Here is a 21,132-nt window from a genome sequence, read left to right as displayed (position 1 = left end):
GTGGTGAATAGTCACGAAGAAAGCCTGTTCGATATTCCTCTTTTAAACTTTGAGACTTCGGATTCGGGATTAAAAACTATCCAACGATGCATAAATTTGTCTTGCTGCAATGACTGTCTATGACGTGGGATTCAATCATTTCTTTGCAGCAGCTGCCAAAATTAACTTTAACCGTGTGGGAGCAAAGTGTCAAAATTAAGTCTTTGTTGTTGTCAGACTTAGATACATTCCTTACAGACAGAATACAAACTTTGCAGTGTATTCAGAGCATACAGAAAAATGAGTTCACAGAAAACTACTGGCCCAAAAAAGCCACTTCTCCTATTCAATCTACTAAATCATTGTTGCCAAAGATTGTTATTCCACACAGACCTGCAAAGAAATCGTTATCGTCAAAGAGTGTTTCACCTCATCGCTCCTCGTTGGCCATCACTCCTCGTTGCAATCCAAGCATGTTCGTACTTCTAGTTCCATCAGTAAGTCGTTGGTGCCTGAGCCAAAATGTGTTGATCCTTCTCCTCGGCCAAACACTTATTGTCCCATTTGTCCTAGCCAGAGACATGTGCTGCATCTCTGTCCCGAGTTTATTAAACTTTCGTTTGACGACAAATTCTCAATTGTTAAGAAGAATAACAATCGAGTAAAAAAGAACCGTAGTACAAATTCTTGCAATTTATACAAACAAAGGCATCACAGCCTTCTTCACCGGCCACAATATAAAGTTGTTGCATCATCATTCTTAAAAACACATCTGGTACCACTAATGAAAAATATAGTAGATCATCACCATCCGGTAGATCTTCTCAAACACTCGGTTCGAAATCTAAGCAATTAGCTCCGGTCTTTACGAAAGTCAAATGCCGAGGTTCAAAGTCCCCTCCTACTTTTACGAAGGTCAAAAGTCGAGGCCCTAATCCTTCTAAACTCTGCTGAAAATGATTATAACAGCCAGTCTCCCAACAACATTCAAGAAAATGTGCTCTTGGGAACTGCTCTCGTCAACATAGTTCATAACGGCAAATCGTACTCTGCTCGAGCAATTGTAGATCCTTCTTCTAAGGCATCAATTGTTATTAAAAAAATCAAAAAAAAAAAAAAAAACTTGGTAATTTTACTCGCTAGGTTACTACAAGGTTACTAGCTCTAAAACTGCTGCTTCAAGAGAAATTTGTACCCTTTAGTTGTCTTCTCCAAGAAATTCGTCTAGAATTTTCGAAACTAGAGTTTTAGTCAATCCTAATGTCACCGGGAAATTGTTTTCCCTTTCACCCATGACAGATTTGAAGACTCGAATTCCTGATCTTGATTTAGCGGATTCATTCGATAATGGCCCAATAGATTTGCTACTTGGCGCTGACTTGCATCCTAAAATTCTAGAAGCTGAACCTCCAAAAATTGTTTTGGATTCTTCTAATCTTGCACCTAACATTGAAATCTACCAATCGGATCCTTTTAAATCTAAATTTTTGAAATAAGCTCTAAACCCTGAAATAGTAAAAAAATCTATCGTTAATTTAAAAATCTACAACGCGCTATCGCTCACGTGGGAATCTGAATTTACGTTCTTTCCCAACTTTAATAAATTTATATTAATTATTATACAAGCAAGGCGGCCGAAATGTATAAGTTCGATACGTTCCACCACAACTTCCCAATTCCCGTCAATCACAGATGCTGTTTGGCACACTGGCATCTCCTCTACAACTCTCTTGGCGGAGACTGTAGTGAGCGGATCGCCGCTAGGCATTGGTTGTTGTCGGTTTGCTCTCATTATAAGTAATTGCTGTTGTAATAAAAAGAGAAAGGGATCCTCTGCGATCACATAGAACCTCTGCGTTCACTTGTCTGTATTGGTATATGTGGTAGTAGATAGACATGGCACCCGCTGATGTCACTCAGAATCATTGCGTTCACTTGTCTTGTAGAAGTGAAAGCATCAACACACGGCCTCTGTCCCCACCCAATTTACATAAAGGTGGTTTTGTCGTTTGAAAATTAAGAATTACCAATAAAAGCATGAGTTTAATTTAGAATATACTAATTATTTCTTGTATTTTATTTCTTCTATATTTTCTTTCTTTTACACACCACACGCGCGAATCACACACATCTCTCACCATTACACCACATAATAAACATAATAATAACCCTGGGGAGTTATAGTTGTTGTCGCTGTCGCCATGCTCCCCACTCCCCTGAGTTAAACATTTGGCGGCAGACGAAATGTTTAATTTCAAACTCCTCCTGATGATTGATTTTTCTCCTCCTTAGGTAATGTCTACTACCTCTTAATACGACTTTGTACTTTGTATATAATATCAAAGGTAATGACATTTCCTAAGGAGTGACGTTTGTAATTGCCGCCTTTACTGTGTTCTACTGACTATACGAGTAATAACAAGCATAAGATGACGTCCTACTGCTAAAAACTCTTCTACAAAGGTAATATTGTTCTACGAACCCTATAAAAATATACAGTCCACTACTCTGTGGGGAAAAATAAACATTGATCCGATCGAACCAGATTTTACAATCTGTCTCCTTCCTTCACGAGAATAAACAACAAAAAACGACAGTTTCGCAACAAAAACATTGGATTCTACGATTCGACTCTTTGCCTCGCCGACGATACAACGACAACAACAACAACGGTCGTTTTCAACAAGTTTTTATGTCCGTCCGTCTCCTATTATGTCGGCATTTATCACAACAACAAAACAGAGTCAAATTGATTTTTGTTTCCAACAAAAACACACTCAATTACACCAAAATCTCATGTGAGTAACACTTCAATACCTCGATCCGAGGATACCGCGACAGTTTTAAATGTTTCGCATCGACCCGAAATTTCAAAAAATTCGTCTTTCACATCCTGTGGAAATGAAAACTCCGGTCACAGGTTAAATTTTGCCACCCTGTGACATCGAAGTGTTCAATGGCGATTTTCTTTCCTGGCCTACGTTCAGGGACTTATTTTCTGTAATTTATATATATATATATATATATATATATATATATATATATATATATATATATATATATATATATATATATATATATATATATATATATATATATATATATATATATATATATATATATAATTTATACAACAGCGGCATACAAAAACTTTAATCTAGTATGGAGTGCACTATTATCTACTTATGACAATCCTCGAATTTTGGTGAACCACGAACTTAAGCTCCTCTTTGACCTTCCAGTTTTGGACAAAGAAACTAGTGCAGGGTTAAAGAAACTACAAAGAGGCTAATTATGATGTGTCGACAAATGATTAGGATCCTTTTCTAGTTTTCCTGTGTCTTCAGAGGTTACCTAAGAACTGCGTTGTGCTTTGAGAACAATTCATAAACAACAAATCTACTTTGTCTTCGTAGAAAGATTTGGATCCCTTTCTAACAGAAAGGACCCAAACTCTGACCTGCTTACGTTACATTAGGGGCATCGATTACGTCGAACCTCTAAACAAAGATAAACGTTCCCATTCTACGAATGGTGCAACAAATTCATCAAATTCCGTCACGGCCCGAAGTGCCCCTCATTTCTCAAGGTTACTTAGTACATCCTCGGGTAACGACAAAATCATCTTCTAAGAGTTTGTCATAAATTTCTTAGACTTTCAGTTCCTGAAAAAAACATTTCTGTTGTCTTAATTGTTTGTCTCATGGACACGAAGCTTCCAAATGCAAAAGCATTCATAATTGCACTATATGCAACGAACGGCATTACACGCTATTATACTTCTACGAGTATCACATTAGGGTCTTTAAACCGACAAGTATTTCATACCACCCAGAGCAGAAAAGTATTGTTAGGCACAGCTATGGTCCATATTGTGCACAAAGGTACTACGTACCCATCTAGAGCCTTGATAGATCCTGCTTCAGAAGCGTCATTTGTCTCTGAACGTATGCAGAGAAGATTGGGTATTGGTGCGAATAACGTTTAAGCTTCAATCTCGGGGGTTAGTGGATCCGTTTCACAAATTTCCCGTAAGCAATGTCCTATTCGTAGCCGTTCTCTATTGGACGCTACGCAGACAATGGAAACCAATGATCTGGTTTTGTCGACAACTGCAGAAAATCTGCCATCATTTTCCATGAATCGTGACTCCATTCCACAATTGCCAAATTTTCATTTGGTTACCCTGATCCCTTTTCTTCTCGTCCTGTTGGCCAACTTCTAGGAGCAGATCTTTATCCAAAGATCCTGCTACAGGGTACACGTACCAACGTACTAGGCTCATTGAAAGCACAGAACACCACCTTCGGCCGGAACATTGCTGGTCCAATGCCTAACTCCTCTCTACAACCTTTTTTTTTAGGGATTATCCTTAGATTGGGATAAATTACTGGGGACTTTGAGTTACTTTGCTCGCATCATTCCCTACGGATCAGAACCTTGACGAGGCATTGCACGATGATACGATCGGCTCCTTTTCGGGCATTGCACGATCGTGCTCTATGAGCTCGCATGAAAAATTGAAAACAAACTTTTTTTTATTTTGTCAATTATTTTCATGATACCATCAGATCCTCCTCGAGGCATGGCACGATCGTGCTACACGAGCTCACATGAAAATAACTATATTTAACGTAAACATTGCAACACGGGAAATGCCGCAAAGGTCGGCGGAATGTTTAATTTCAAACTTAATTTTCATAAAAAACGTTTTTATTACATATTTGTAACACGGGTGATTTTTCTCCTCCTTAGGTAATGTCTACTACATCTTAATACGACTTTGTCTACTACATCTTAATACGACATAATGTCAAAGGTAATGACATTTCCTGAGGAGTGACGTTTGTAATAGCCGCCTTTACAGTGTTCTACCGACTCTACGAAGGAAATGTTGTTCTACGAACAACCACCCTATAAAAAATATACAGTCCACTACCCTGTGGGGAAGAAATATTAATTGATTGTGTTTTTATTTTTCTCCATATCATTTTGCTCCGTAAACAGTATACATAATAATAGAATGCATGCCTAAACACAAACACTATAAATCATACACTTATATAACAATGGACATCTTTTTTCAGATAGATGAAAATGGTGTTAAAAAGTGTGACGAGAAAGACGATGTTATCCCGGCAACTAAAGAATCAAATATGTGCAACATATATATCCAAATTCTTCAATGTATGGAAAAGAGCGAGACAGTATCACAAACACTTCGCCGTCTTGATAAAAATAGGAAAAAAATGGGTACTGCCGAGAGATTAAAACACAAAAAAAGCATGCCGGACGTCAATGGAGATACAATTTTGAAATTAACGGGGTTAATAAACCACATACTTACTGAAACGGGCAACATGGACGTTTATGACATGTCGTATGAATCTATAGAATCAGTTATTGGTTCCACTCCTGGATCATCAAAAACCGAAGTCAGCAATTTGTCATTAGACATGTACTCCGATGATTTTGATTCGAAAGAACACAATTCAAAACTAAATATTTCCAAATATGCCAAAACAGTTCAAGGTGCTGATGTTCTTTGGGAGTTTAAATGTCTCCAGACAGATGTCAATTGCGAAGGTCCTTATAATACTACCAAAATGTACGAGTTATCGTCTAAAGGAGAATTTGGCCGTAATGGCGTCTACGTAAGGAAAGTAGGAGAAGAAAAGTTTTATAACAGCCGCCGCATACATTTTGATTTGTATTTGTAATTTCAGAACTAATAAAAAGCCGACGTATAATTTGAAAAAACAAGGGCTATAAATTTGATTAATGAAAATTTGTAGCAAATTAAAACATTGGGTCATACTCCTTGTTAGTTGGGTATATATCCCCAACTCTACAAAATATTAACCCTCCTTTTGGTTTGTCAAAAATCTTGTAATAAAAGGTAGACCATTACATTGAGATTGTAGAACATTACACTTTTTTTACGATGAGTTGGTCCTTGATGAACCCAAATAAGGTGTATTTTTGCTGTACAAATCAATTTAAATACCGTAAGCTATTTTTGAAAATAGCATAAGCCAATGATTCTAATTCATTTACTCAGTAGTCCGAAGACGATATTGTTAATAGCAAATGGCTGATGTGCTTCTTGAACTAAAGCATCTTCATAATAGAATTGGACCTCCCCCTCTAGGAGTTTCCTGACACGTCTAGGAGGATAATGAGGACTACGACAAAAGCATATGTTGGCGAACAGGAATGATCTTCGCCTCGTCATGAGGAGGCACCCTGTAGCAATCCTCAGGGTAATATTCTGGTAGGTCCGTAAGTTCTTCCACTGCGTAGCACTTGCATTCGCAGACCCCGAGGCCGCATGGTTGAGCTGAGACCGACCTATCGCGTTATAAGAGGTCAAAAAGGTCTCCTTGTCCGCACCCCAAACGGCTTGAGGTCTTTTTCCTAGTTTTCATTTTGTCGCGGACGACTTCACCATGCTGTCGAACGTGATTCCTTGGATATTGCGGTAGATCGTGGTCGGAATTATATCTCCCTCGACCTTTGTGGAATTAGGTGGCAATCTCTACAAGATAGTTAGTCGGCCTTACACATATGTCATCAACACCAGGGGTCCGACGCCAAGATCTATCCCGTCTGGAGGGCGAGGTAAACAGTTTCAGTGATATTATCCCACATTGGGGTATTCCATGTTTCACTCTACAAAGTTTGGACTTATTGTTCCGGAATTCCACTTAAGACTTGCGTCCACAGATGTAGTGGATTATCCAAGTTTTACACAGAGTTTACATCCTCAAACAGTGTGGGATGGTTAGCTGTATCAAATGTCTTTGATTGGAAAGGGCTACCAAAACTCTTATATAATACGACTTGTTCTGGTTTAATCTTCGACTGATATGTGTGGATATGGCGTGCAATACTATTTGGTGCTATGTTGGCAACTGGATAGCTTCCTCTGATGCTGGGGAAGAGTAAAACCTCACGGGTCTTCGCTGCTGGCGACAAAAGCGAAATTGGGCTGTATTCTTCGCCTTTAATGGCATATTTCAGTCTTCTTGAACGATGTGGGTGGGTAGCGACAGTTTGAGAACTTTTATAAGGCACTCAACTCTCAGTGTATCCAATTGTTTCAACATTGCGTATTATATTCCGTTGGGACCCAACGCTTTGGAAGACTTAGCGTTTCGGATTACATTTGCAACATCACCCATTATTAACTGTGGTTGTGCCTCCTACGCAGGAAGAGATCTAATACGGCGTAGCACTTTCGCATCGACCTATCGCCCTTGGGGTTCTCGACAAACTTTTAATATAATCTTAGGTTTTGAGAGTGATTTTACCATAACACACAGCTTACTCATATCGGTTCCATGTTACAACACTTGTCTAGACACTTTTTCCTCTTATCCTCCTGTACCAACCAGTTGACCTTCACTCTCAATTCATTGATTCTTTGATCAGTAGGATTGCAACGGCGGATATCAGCACGCTCATTTGATTACGTCGCTGCATCTGCTGGGAAATTCGGTCTTGCTTCAGGTATTCAACCAGAAGATATATAGAAAGCGGCTACAGTTTTGATGATATCTCGGAAAATCCTACATCAGAAGGTTTGGACTATTCGCCGAAGCGAAGGAGGGTGAACTCTCAGTGAGCTTTGGTAAAGTCTTCTTATTTGGGTGATGCATTCTAGTTATGCGCTCAGGATGTGGAGCAGTGAATCTATTGTGCAATCGCTAATCCCCTCTGGTCATTTCCTACTTCGGTATGTTGCAACTCATGGTGGGCGTTAAAGTACCAGGTGGTATAAACCAACAGAGACTTAATATATTGCAAATAATATTAGCAAAAAGCTCAAGTGTATTGAACATAACGTTGTAACAGGAACTCTAAGTTTCCACCTCTCCTTCTTGTGATCCTTCTCAATACGTTGTAACCATAACAACGTTGTAGGCTGTAATTTTCATAGAGCTGCGAGTCCGTTGCAATTAAATGTCAAAAACGATGTACAATCGGAAGTGGAGCTTCAAAACGTTGCGCAAGATGTTGCGATGTAGTTCCGTACTCTTACAAAGAGAAAGGTGATGACCCCGAAGACTAGGTGCGGACTTCGTTGGCGCAGTACGTCACAACATTCGACATATAGCCTGATCAGCAAAATTTTTTTCTTCCAATTGCAAGGCAAATGGCAGACAAGTAGAATTTTTAGTTTTTGTACGTTAGTAAACAAACAGAGCTTTTTTCTATATGCAAATTTTGGTTTATCTAACACCAACACAAACAAAACGAAATGCCAAAGTAGACAATCAAAAAATATCAATTGTTAATTTACAAAATTAAAAAAAGTAAAATATTGTGTTTGAAAATTGATATTTCATACAAAAGGTATGATCCATTTCATCCGATGCGCTGTGTCGATCCCAACAGGTGCGCTTTTTCGCTGTTCTAAACTCTAACCCCGCGCAAAAGAGAGACTACAAAAATCAGAAAAATCTCTTGTTGGTCCATTTCAAGCCTAAAGGTTTTTATTTTGACCCTAACTCTGACTCAACACAAAATTTCGTGAGGTTTGCGTCATAATTGTGACCTGCAGCGTGATTACAAATAAAAATGGACAGACGGACACACATAGCTAAATCGACCCAACCCATCGAGATATGTAGATATTTCCGCCACCCCCATTTATTGCAATGGGGATAATGACCTTTTTATCATCACAATCCCTATAACAAAGATCGGTATGACTGTTTATTAAATGTTTATTTCGGTACGTTTTTGCTAGGAATCGTTTGCAAAAAACAGATTTAGGTCGGCTCCGCTCATTTGAAATTTCCGGTTTATTGCTGAAGCTGTAGGTCGTCTTGTCCAATCTCTTTGTGATGATATGGATGAGTGGCAGACCTTACTCTTTCACCTTCACTAAAAGGCCATCTTATGCCAAAAGTATTCGTACAGGTTGTCATGATAGTCCCTGACTCTCCAGCGTTGTACCCGGCCGATGTCGTGACTCTCATGGGGCCACAGCTTGGCAGGTCTTGACTGCATTAACGCCTTTTGATGCATCAAACATGCAGTCAAACTATTGTGATTCGGCTCCTTCTGGCAGTCTATCATGCTACCGGAAGTGGCTTTTGAGCCTATCCATAATAAAGCTCGCTCTGGGATCTTCCCCATATGACGTTTTGGATAACACAAAAACAGGTACTACTTTGAAAGTTATTAATATAACGTATGGGAATAAATTTCGCCACCTACGTAATGTGTCCTACGCTTCCTCAGTAAATTATCAAATTCTATGTAATTTAACACATAATAAGCTGTTGACCCAAAAAGATATAATTTCCAAAAAAAAAAAAATAATTAAAAAGAATATTTCTCAGCCCAACAACAACAAAGTTACAAAATCTGCTAGTAAAATTCCAATGAAAGTGCATTGTAGACATTCGTCTGTCCCAAATATTCCCAACATTCAATTCCGATTCGTCAACCCGTGCAACTCTTGGCATGGCAGCCGTCGCTTACATCTTGATTTGTAATTTCAGAACTATTGAAAAGAAAATTTTAAAAATACCGAATATAGCCGTTATATTGGGGTCTATACGACGTGGACCTACATGGGCATTGTTTGTCATAAGCCATTCTCGTATATAGGGAGGTACCGTTATATCGGAGCTGTGCGAAGACATGGACCAGCATAGACATAGATAGAGTATACATTTCGAACTTCAAATACCAAATTTGAAACAATTCCGGTGAATAATGTCGCTAAAATCATCAAAATACCGAATATCGAGTGGTACCATTATATGGGGACTATACGAAGACGTGGACATGCACAGTAATTTTTTTCATAAGCTGTAGTATTCATTTCGAACTTCAAATACCAAAGTTGAAACAATTCCGGTGAATAATGTCGCTAAAATCATCAAAATACCGAATATCGGGAGGTACCTTTATATGAGGGCTATATGAAAACGTGGACCTACATGGCCCAATTACGAACTTAACCTGCCTATTGGAAAAATAAACACGTGTGCAAAATTTTAGCCTTCTATCTCAATTCGTTCGAAAGATAGCGTGATTACAACAGACAGACAGACGGACACCGCTATATCGACTTAGAATTTTACGCTGATCAAGAATATATACACTTTGTTGGGTCTGACATGAGTATTTCGAGGAGTTACAAACGGATAGAATTGTGGAGGGTATGACAAGAAGAATAATTTTGATTAATAAACGTAGTTATTCGTTTTGGTTAAAATCTTCACTTTTTAATAGTTATTCGCAGGTGAAGCGGCTTGTGCACACTTTAGGCGATTTTAATTTGCTCGGGCGCCAGTTAAAAATTTTTACGATGTTTTTTTGAAACCGACTTTATTGTTTGGCTGCTGGTAAAAGAATGAGTTCTACAATTTTTAAATCAGAATACAATTCTTAATTTTATTTGATTACTGAACATATTGATTTTCCATGAAATCATGCCACTCTGTTGCCTAAAAACTAGTTGTTGCTACCAAAAAGAAATTCTAGTTAATTTTGTCTACAAGCGCCAAGAGTTGCATGGGTTTTTGGGTTTATTGAAACAATTAATCGGAATTAAATGTTGGTAATATTTGGGACAGACGAATGTCAACAATGCTGTTTCATTGGAATTGGACTAGCAGCTTTTGTAACTTTATTGTTGCTGGGATGAGAATTATTCTTTTGAATTATTATTTTGGAAAATTATATTTTATTGGGTTAACAGCTTATTATGTGTTAAATTACATACTGATAAGAATGTAGCACTGCGAAGTGCAACAGGGTGCCCCCTCATTGCAGAATTGGACAGTTTACTGAGGAGGCGTAGGACAATTTAGGTAGGTGGCGAAATTTATTCCCATTCGTTAAATTAATAACCTTCAACGCAGTACCTGTTTTTCTGTTATCCAAAGCATCATATGGGGAAGATCCCAAAACGAGCTCCGGTAGCAAGATAGACTGTCAGAAGGAGCCAAATCACGATAGTGTGACTGCATTTTTGATGCATCAGTGGCAGTTTAGAGCAAGATGCGACCTGCCAAACTATGGCCCCATGAGAATCACGACATCGGTCGGGTACAACACCGAAGGATAGGCTTTACTAGATAATGAGACAATGAAGTTAAAGGAGAAAATAGTGACAAGAGTAAAGCTCGATAAGTTTTTATCTCCACATACATCTGGGTTTACCAGACTAATCAATTTAGAGAGAGAGAGAGAGTAAGTATTTTGTAAAGTTAGGGATATATCAGTGTTGCCACCAATTAAACTGTACATTACACACGGGTGTGAAAATATTACACATATGCGGAAAAATTACTTATGTACCAAACATTTTTTTGAAAAAAGTTACTTCTTTAACAAAAAAAAAAGCTCTATATCCCAAAAATAAACATAAATTAATTTTATATCAAATTATATTATCATGTTATACTAAATTCCATCCTATTTGGACTAATATTACACATTTCGGGCAAATCGGTCTAAGATATATATGGGAGCTATATCTAAATTTTGACCAATTATCTCCAATTTCAAAAAAAGGGAACAAAAAATGTTTTGTGCAAAGTTTCATCTTGATCGGGCAGTAAATGCGACCTGTACATTGTTTACACAAATACATGCACAGACGGACGGATGGAAGCACGGACATTCATAAATCGACTCAGAATGTGATTCTATGCAGATCATCAAAAAGAACTCTGGGTCTAACTTCCTTCTATATGTTACAAACAAATGCTCAAAGACATAATACCCCGATCATAGTGTAGGGTATACAAATATACTTGTGTGTTTCTTAAATTCTGTTTTCCAACTATTTAATATGCTTAATATTCAATTGCTTATATCTGGGGTAGTCCCCTATTGGCTTATTATCTTCATATTACCCTCTATTCCAAAGAGTAGTGTTTTTCAAATCGAAACTGACGGCTTTGCAACATTTGACGTTCGCAACCAATATCATGAATTCAGGCTATTGATGTGACGACTTTAGAGAAAGACAAGCACTTTAAATGTCGAACATTCTCCAGTAAATGAGAATTATGTTCGCTTCTTGTCTTTCCCAAAAATCATTAGCTAAATATTCTTTCTGCTGTAGGATTTGGGAAGGGAGGATTGTAAAGAAGTGTTAAAACTGTAAAATAATAAATTACACATGCCACTAATTACACACGGACTACATGTGCAACAAGAAATTACATTAAAACGTAATTTATTGTTTAACACCTCATCTTCTGTGAGAATGAGGCGAAAAAACTGATTAAGTTCATTAATATTAGAAGAATATTAGTAGAATATTTGGAATACACTATTTCGTTAGGTTCACATGATGATCTTATACCGGAACTCATACGATAGAGATATTCGCAGACTTTTTGAATTAACGAATGTAATCGTGACTAGGTATCAAGCATATATCGAAAACCTAAACCAAATATTTTCAGTGCCGAAAATAAAAGTTGTTTTTAAGTATGTACAATATTCTATTATTAGTAACCCGTCTGATGGGAGATATGACAAAGTCAAAATCGTCGCCTTTACAGAATATGGGTTGTTAGTCACAGGTGCAAAGATATCATGTATTGGCTCAGATTTAGCCACCCAAAATTACACGTAGCAACCTGAAATTACACTATGTAACAGCAAAACAGCTGATGACTTACTTCAAATGACATTAGGATTCTTGCAAGTTGATGTAACATTTCGTGGCGATAGTCATAAATTAAAGCTTTTGATTGTTTCTTCCTTTTATCAGCGTCAAATCCTTGGTTTAGATTTTTGTAAGTCATTTTCATTAACACCAGATATACTTCATTGTCCAAAAACCCACTTATCTGACCGCCCGTCTGCTTTATCACCTCCCAGAGCTTCCTAGATAGAATAGGTTACTTGAAAAATCATATTGATATTTACAATTCAAAATCGGTGAAGTACCGATTCTACCCCGTATTACCTGCCATGGGAAACTTGATGTATTAGGAGGTAGATCTTATGCTCTCACTCGTGGTAATGAAGCCATCAGTTTCCGCATACACTACGCATTTACTTAGACGCAAGCAAGCTTAATTCAGTTACAAAAAATGCCTATCCATTACCCAGCATTGAGCGAATATTACCCAGATTACTCAGAGCCAATATCATTACTAAACTGGACCTAAAATATGTATTTTGGCAGATAGGTTTTTCTGTGGAATCCAAGACCCTCACCGCTTTAACAGTGCCCGGAAGGCCACGGTTTCAATTTATGGTGATGCTTTTCGGGCTATGTATAGCGCCTCAAACTATGTGCAGGTTAGTGGGCATGGTTACCATGAACATGGTTGTTTGAAGCTCAAAACTTCTTCAAAAGCATCAAAGACTTGCTAACCAAACCAGCATTTAATTTAGATGACTAAGTTTATTTACATTACTACTTAATTTACTAAGACCTTCCTAACATGAGAATACATATGAACACTGAATAAGTCATTAAAATTGTTTCGAAGGTTATGATGACAAATAAAAATATAGACAACGAAATGCTCTCACTGTTTATCTTCGAACAAATCGTTGTCTATATCTTCATTTGTCTATGTAAGTTATCACGTTTTCGTGCTGGCAACGGTGAGTTATAAAACCTAACAATTAAATCGTGCCTCGATTTCTCTGGAATTCAAATCATCCAAGTTCGGCTTTTTTGATCGGGATCTTGGGAATAATGATCGGTACGAATGTACACAAATTTACAAGCCAATTGTATCAGGTTATATTGAATAATTTTTCTGTATTTTGGTTTTCAAATCCTGAATGTCTTTGTCGTCAAAGCTGGCTGAACTCTAAACGACTTCTTGTTCGGTTTATTGATGATACATTAATGTCTGGAATTCCGGACAAGGCGCCGGGAACAATATGCTCATTAAATTTTCGCTAAATAATGGTAAATTAGTGGGGTTGTAATTTGAATACTGAGTGGGCTAGCCTATCAGTCAGATCAAACTGTTTTAGAATGTACCGGTACAATCTATAAAAAGGTCAGAATTTTCGTTTTTCTCTTTTCTGGTTTAAGAACTATGTTTGGAGGCTTAGTTGCTTTCCAGGTTTCGCAATTGCGAAAATAATCACGAAAGTCGGTATCCATTCCAGGCCAGTAAAACTACCGGTGAATTAGGTCTGCTACTTTGCGTGCTGCCAACGGTGAGTAATGAAACCTAACAATTAAATCGTGCCTCAATTTCTCTGGAATTCAAATCATCCAAGTTCGGCTTTTTTGATCGCGATCTTGGGAGTAATGATCGGTACGAATGTACAAAAATTTACAAGCCAATTGTATCAGGTGATATTGAATAATTTTTCTGTATTTTGGTTTTCAAATCCTGAATGTCTTTGTCGTCAAAGCTGGCTGAACTCTAATCGACTTCTTGTTCGATTTATTGCTGATACATTAACGTCTGGAATTCCGAACAAGATGTCGGGAACAATATGCTCATTAAATTTTCGCTAAATAATGGTAAATTAGTGGGGTTGTAATTTGAATACTGAGTGGGCTAGCCTATCAGTCAGATCAAACTGTTTTAGAATGTACCGGTACAATCTATAAAAAGGTCAGAATTTTCGTTTTTCTCTTTTCTGGTTTAAGAACTATGTTTGGAGGCTTAGTTGCTTTCCAGGTTTCGCAATTGCGAAAATAATCACGAAAGTCGGTATCCATTCCAGGCCAGTAAAACTACCGGTGAATTAGGTCTGCTACTTTGCGTGCTGCCAACGGTGAGTAATGAAACCTAACAATTAAATCGTGCCTCAATTTCTCTGGAATTCAAATCATCCAAGTTCGGCTTTTTTGATCGCGATCTTGGGAGTAATGATCGGTACGAATGTACAAAAATTTACAAGCCAATTGTATCAGGTTATATTGAATAATTTTTCTGTATTTTGGTTTTCAAATCCTGAATGTCTTTGTCGTCAAAGCTGGCTGAACTCTAATCGACTTCTTGTTCGATTTATTGCTGATACATTAACGTCTGGAATTCCGAACAAGATGTCGGGAACAATATGCTCATTAAATTCTCGCTAAATAATGGTAAATTGGTGAGGTTGTAATTTGAATACTGAGTGGGCTAGCCTATCAGTCAGATCAGATTGTTTTATCTGCCTTAAATTCTTGCAATTCGAGGTACTTAATTTTTTGGACATAAATGCTATGGGTCGTTCATTACCTTCCTCGTCGATTTGGACCTGTACGGCGCCTATACCATAGTCCCTTCTCAATTCTTTTTTCCTAAAATCAGTATTTGATAAAACGAGCGGTTTGGTTAGCAAGTCTTTGATGCTTTTGAAGAAGTTTTGAGCTTCAAACAACCATGTTCATGGTAATCATGCCCACTAACCTGCACATAGTTTGAGGCGCTATACATAGCCCGAAAAGCATCACCGTAAATTGAAACCGTGATCTTCCGGGCACTGTTAAAGCGGCGAGGGTCTTGAATTCCACAGAAACACCTATCTGCCAAAATACATATTTTAGGTCCAGTTTAGTAATGATATTGGCTCTGGGTAATCTGGGTAATATTGCTCTATGGCTCGATTACCCCGCCAAGTCTAGATTCCCATGAAGTATTTATGATATATAAAATATTAATTGAAAATACAAAATATACTTTTGAATATTGAGGGTATGTACCAAGATATTGTAAATATGAGCCTTGGTTTGAATCTTCAATACTAAATTTACTTATGCCTCAGGCACATTAACTAGTGGTTAGGTAATTGCAAATCATCCACTGAAGAATTTTGAGCATTTTATATCAAAAGTCACTGGAGGTGACAACTAAAATTGTTCAGTAAAAGAGGGTGATTCATAAAAAATTTCAGTAAATGATTTGTTACAACATACGAATTTTCACTAGAGGTTACTGAAGACAAATTGGCTCTATAACCAAAATGATTGTCTTGAAATTTTTTTGTTCCTTCAATGATAGATTTAACACATACTGAAGTCGAATATGAATTAAAAAATGACAATAATAATGTTACGTAGCCACTAGTGGTCGTTATAAAGGTGATTAATTTTCAAAAGTGTTCCCCCGAAAAAATTCCATTAAACAACATCAAGAATAGTCGAAATGTTCTACTAGAGGCGGTAATTTGTCACTAGAGGTGACTCAATATATGATGAATTGGCAAAAAATGGAGTATGGTTACACACTTGTTGCTTTTGTGTATTTCTTTCCAGGAAATAAGTTGATCAAATTCAAAGAGAGAATTCGCGGTTTTTCCTATTTTCAACTGAGTACACACTTTAAGGGTTTGCACTACTCAAAGGGGGCTGACATGTTGAGGTTCTGGTTCATGACACCAATAAGACAAAAATTATTCATTAAAAAAATGTTTTAATAAATAGAATATAAATTCATACCGGCAGAGTGTTTTATTTAAAACAAATGTTTTATTGAAATATAAGCCGCCAGTGCCTTACTCGTAATAAATAAGTATCGTCTGCATCGTAGAACTAAGGAGGTTAAGTCATGCAATCATATGTTTACAATTTTTTAAAATTGTTACCTTTGACAACATGTTGTTAAAATTTATATTCATAATTCCATAGTATATGTACAAAATCGGAGATGAGAACTGTTTTCTGTAAATTACAGAAAATGCAGAGCTGGGAAAACTTATTTGAAATGATGTTACCTTTAATTCATTGAACCATGATCGCCTGTATACTTGTGTTTTCTAATACTCATATTTATTGTTGTTAATCTTTGTGCAACAAATACTTTGGGCTCTAATGCTACTCTGTAATTTTTAGAACCCCTTCAATTTCGAACAAAATTCAGAGATTAAATTGCACAAACAATACAATATACAAAAAATACACTTGAAGATGAAATACACTTGTATGCGAAACAATCACATACCAAACTTTGACGTAATACGAGTATTACAGTGGAAGAATAGGTACATACCACCAAATAAGGAGTTTATTTCAAACCCAACCGTAAAAATGCAGCTTAATGTTGTCGGCATTTGGAGAAAAATAAATCTTGCAATGTGTAGAAATAATCAGTGCAATAAGAGCAATAGAGGTAGTAAAAACTACATTAGCTTTTAAGTAAATCTGACTAGTTTATTGGATAAACAAGCAATTTTTTTCGAAAATCATGTAAAACATACTTTGTGAACTTAACAAAATGCATTTTTAAGATAGCCAAATATTGGAAATACTTTATTGTAATCAGCAACATAAAAAATCTAACTACCCAAAACTCAAAAAAAAATTGTTACGATCCTTCTTCGAATTAAATAGAGTTTTTTTAAAAGCTTAAGTCAGAATATTGCCAAATACATATGCTAGTGCCACAACTTAGATTTATGGTGAGAACAGTTTTACAAAAACGTTTCTGTAAATAATGACGTAAAACAAAGTTGCATACCAAGTCCTACAATTGTCTTCTTATGTGGAATCTGTGTAGCAGATTATACACATTTTGTCTGACTCACATACAGGTTTGTCAGCCCCAGTTTTTCGTCCCTCAAAATATACATCCTCCACATCGGTTGGAGTCGAAAATCCTAAGTCTAACTTTGTTCATTCGAAATTGCTGTAAAAAATGTCCAAAAGGAACCTTATTAAGTTTATAAAAATGAATTTATCGGAAGGTAATCAGTCAACAAAACGTAAATTTGTAAGCAATGTTGTAAAGCGACCTTCACATAAAATCGGTCTTGCGACAGCTGGCAATGTATATACCGACATAGGCACAGGGTCTCAATTGGAACCCCCCTCGAACATCGTTTCGGGAAACACGTAGCTCGATTGAAGTCCGAACCTGTAACTGCAGGTTCATCTGCGGCTTCAAAATATTACATTTCGTGTAATAATATGCTTGATTGAAGTCCGAATCTGTTACTGCAGATTCATCTGCGGCTTCATATTATCGTTGTAGCGGAGATGGATTCCGAATATGTTACTGCAGATTCATTTGCGTTTCCATTCCCTACATTTTGTTCGAATAAAAAGCTCACACTGAACTATGCATCCAGTACCTACCATCGGAACTTATTTCGATTTTCGAGTAATTAGTTGTCACTTGTTTTGCCGCCTCCTTTAGACATCAAGTAGTTTTTCGCTGTCATTCGGACAGACAACACCCACAATATCGTTTGCAAAGCACATATCGTTGTGCGTAGAAACGCATATTGTTGCCACAGGTAATAACGTTACCTCTTACCAAACTAAGAATAAATAGTTGTATATATTAAGAAAAACTGTTGTTTTATTTCTTTTTATATTTCCCCCCTACGGTCCACTGCTCGACGCATTCGGCGTTTTACTCCCATCGGCGGAGCCCCTCTGAGCTAAACACGTACACTAGCAATTAAGATATGCATTTCTTTTCTGTACTATTGTTATGTATTATCGATCTGTTAATTGCCATTATTCGGCTATTGATCAGCTGGTGTGGTGAAAAAGAGCTTGTAGTTAGTGCGATGAATAATGTAGCGTTTAAGGCATAATACATACATTGAATACCACAATAATAATAAATAAAAATTGAATAATAACAAACAATGAAAATAATAGGAACAACAAAAGAGTAAAAAGCAGTAAGTTCGGCCGGGCCAAACCTTGAATACCCTCCACCATTTACAACGAATTTGGGAATTTTTAAAAAATGTTCAACTATAGGCGGTCATTTGTCACTAGAGGTGACTCAATATATGATGAATTGGCAAAAAATTTAGTATAGTTACACATTTGTTGCTTTTGTGTATTTCTTTCCAAAAAAATAAGTTGAACAGATTCAAAGAGAGAATTTGCGGTTTTACATATTTTCTACTGATTACACACATTAAGGGGCACCACTCAAAGGGGGCTGGCATGTTGAGGTTCCTGGGTCACTACACCAATAAGACAACAATTATTCACTAAAAAAATGTTGTAATAAAAAGAATATAAATTCATACCGGCAGAGTCTTTTATTTAAAACAAATGTTTTATTGAAATATAAGCCGCCAGTGCCTTACTTGTAATACATAAGTATCGCCTGCATCGTAGAACTAAGGAGGTTAAGTCATGCAATCATATGTTTACAATTTTTTTAAATTGTTACCTTTGACAACATGTTGTTAAAATTTATATTCATAATTCCGTAGTATATATACAAAATCGGAGATGGGAACTGTTTTCTATGAAGTGAATTTTGAAAAGGTAAATTACAGAAAATGCAAAGCTGGGAATACTTATTTGGAATGAGGTTACCTTTAATTCATTGAACCATGATCGCCTGTATACTTGTTGTGTTTTCTAATACTCATATTTACTGTTGTTAATCTTTGTGCAACAAATACTTTGGGCTCTAATGCTTCTCTGTAATTTTAGAACCCCTTCAATTTCGAACATAATTCAGAGATAAAATTGCACAAACAATACAATATACAAAAAATACACTTGAAGATGAAATACACTTGTATGCGTAACAATCACATACCAAACTTTGACGTAATACGAGTATTACAGTGGAAGAATAGGTACATACCATCAAATGAGAAGATTATTTCAAACCCCATCGTGATAATGCAGCTTAATGTTGTCGGCATTTGGAGAAAAATAAATCTTGCAATATATAAAAATAATCAGTGCAATAGAGCAAGTAAAAACTAGATTAGCTATTTAGTAAATCTGACTAGTTTATTAGATAAATAAGCAATTTTTTTCGAAAATCATGTAAAACATACTTGTGAACTTAACAAAATGCTACGCTATTAATAATTATGTTTTCTGAAATGCATTTTTAAGATTACCAAATATTGGGAATACTTTATTGTAATCAGCAACATAAAAAATCTAACTACCCAAAACTCAAAAAAAAAAAAATTGTTTTTGCTGCGATCCTTCTTCGAATTAAATAAAGTTTTTTTAAAAGCTTAAGTCAGAATATTGCCGGGTACATACGCTAGTGCCACAACTTAGATTTATGATGAGAACTGTTTTACAAAACCGTTTCTGTAAATAACAACATAAAACAAAGTTTTATACCAAGTCCTACAATTGTCTTCTTATATATAAATGATTTACCAAAAGAGCTACCAGGTGGAATCTGTGTAGCAGACACATATATTACAGTTCTGCTTCATACACATTTTGTCTGACTCACCTACTGGTTTGATAGAAATGAATTTTTTTTTTTTTGCAAATCGATTGTGTTAAATGACCGTTAAAATTTAACTTGTCAAAATCTAAAGTAACAAAGATGTGAAACAATATCATAAATCTAAAATGGCACTACGAATGCCATGAAATTGAAATTAATAGTAGATATTCATACCATATTGTAGAAAGACTAGTTTTTTGTTTTTTTTTTCGTTCGTTCCCACGGCTCTCACAATGCCCCTGCTGACCGAGGGGGCCACCTCCCTATACGTAGAGAGCGCGTACACACCAAAGTCCGGACTAAGGCAGGTTAGCAATGGTTTCACACCGGCTACAAAAACTACATCAGCCAGTGAATAAAATAATTAAAATAAAAGACATACACAGATTAGTAAATATAAGTTAACAAGGTACAGATTTTAAAAATCGCTGCTCATTGGCTGCGTCTACTGTACCGCAAAGGGAAATGTAGACCAAGTGCCAGATGATCAAGCAGCATAGCAATTCATAACAGAATTTCAATCTACTGTTTACAACTATTACTCAAAGGCGAGTTCTAGTAGTTCCGCTTGGGGAGATGTAGATAAGATGCCGTAAGATGAGTTTTGAGAATTAAGAACAAAAACATGAAACAATTAACGAATACTCATTAAACAAACATAAAATTACATATGTAGAACATAGTTCTTTATTGTATTTAATGGATTACTTAAGCAAATAGTTTTAAATAAACTGTTATAAATAACACAAAGTGACCTCATAGGGTTGTTAAGCTCATAGTTAGTTCTCGCAAACGATAATTTTACGAGTTCTGCGGGAAGGAACATTATGGTATATTTCACCTATAAGAAATGGGGAATCAATGAGACCGCGTACTAGTTTAATGATAAATAGTGCTCTTAATATACAGCCATATTCTTATACTGGACGCACCAAGCTAACAAATAATCTTTTTAGTTACGTAAGGATCATCAAACTTTTTAGAACAGCGCTTGATGAATCCTACCAAAGATTTCGCTTTATTA

General features: G+C 36.5%; 1 protein-coding gene across 5 annotated transcripts in view; it reads left to right on the top strand.

Annotated features, from left to right (window-relative positions):
• The window catches only part of LOC101889182 (CD2 antigen cytoplasmic tail-binding protein 2 homolog), a 115,397-nt gene that overhangs the window by 52,793 nt on the left and 41,472 nt on the right, over nt 1-21,132 (top strand). The window contains exon 3 of one of the 5 annotated variants that reach the window (XM_059129933.1): nt 5,067-5,742. The exons of 3 other annotated variants lie outside the window; for them this stretch is intronic. In XM_059129933.1, the coding sequence (XP_058985916.1) occupies nt 5,067-5,699 (633 nt within the window). In that variant the 3' untranslated portion in view covers nt 5,700-5,742. Of the gene's footprint in view, nt 1-4,734; nt 4,771-5,066; nt 5,743-21,132 lie in introns of those variants that run through there. One more of the 5 variants, XM_059129966.1, reaches the window with a different exon arrangement.

The sequence above is a fragment of the Musca domestica genome, unplaced genomic scaffold (assembly GCF_030504385.1).
Source record: "Musca domestica strain aabys unplaced genomic scaffold, Musca_domestica.polishedcontigs.V.1.1 11, whole genome shotgun sequence".
Taxonomy (NCBI): domain Eukaryota; kingdom Metazoa; phylum Arthropoda; class Insecta; order Diptera; family Muscidae; genus Musca; species Musca domestica.
The sequence above is the reverse complement of the archived record's forward strand: the minus strand, read 5'-3'. Positions and strand labels throughout refer to the sequence as shown.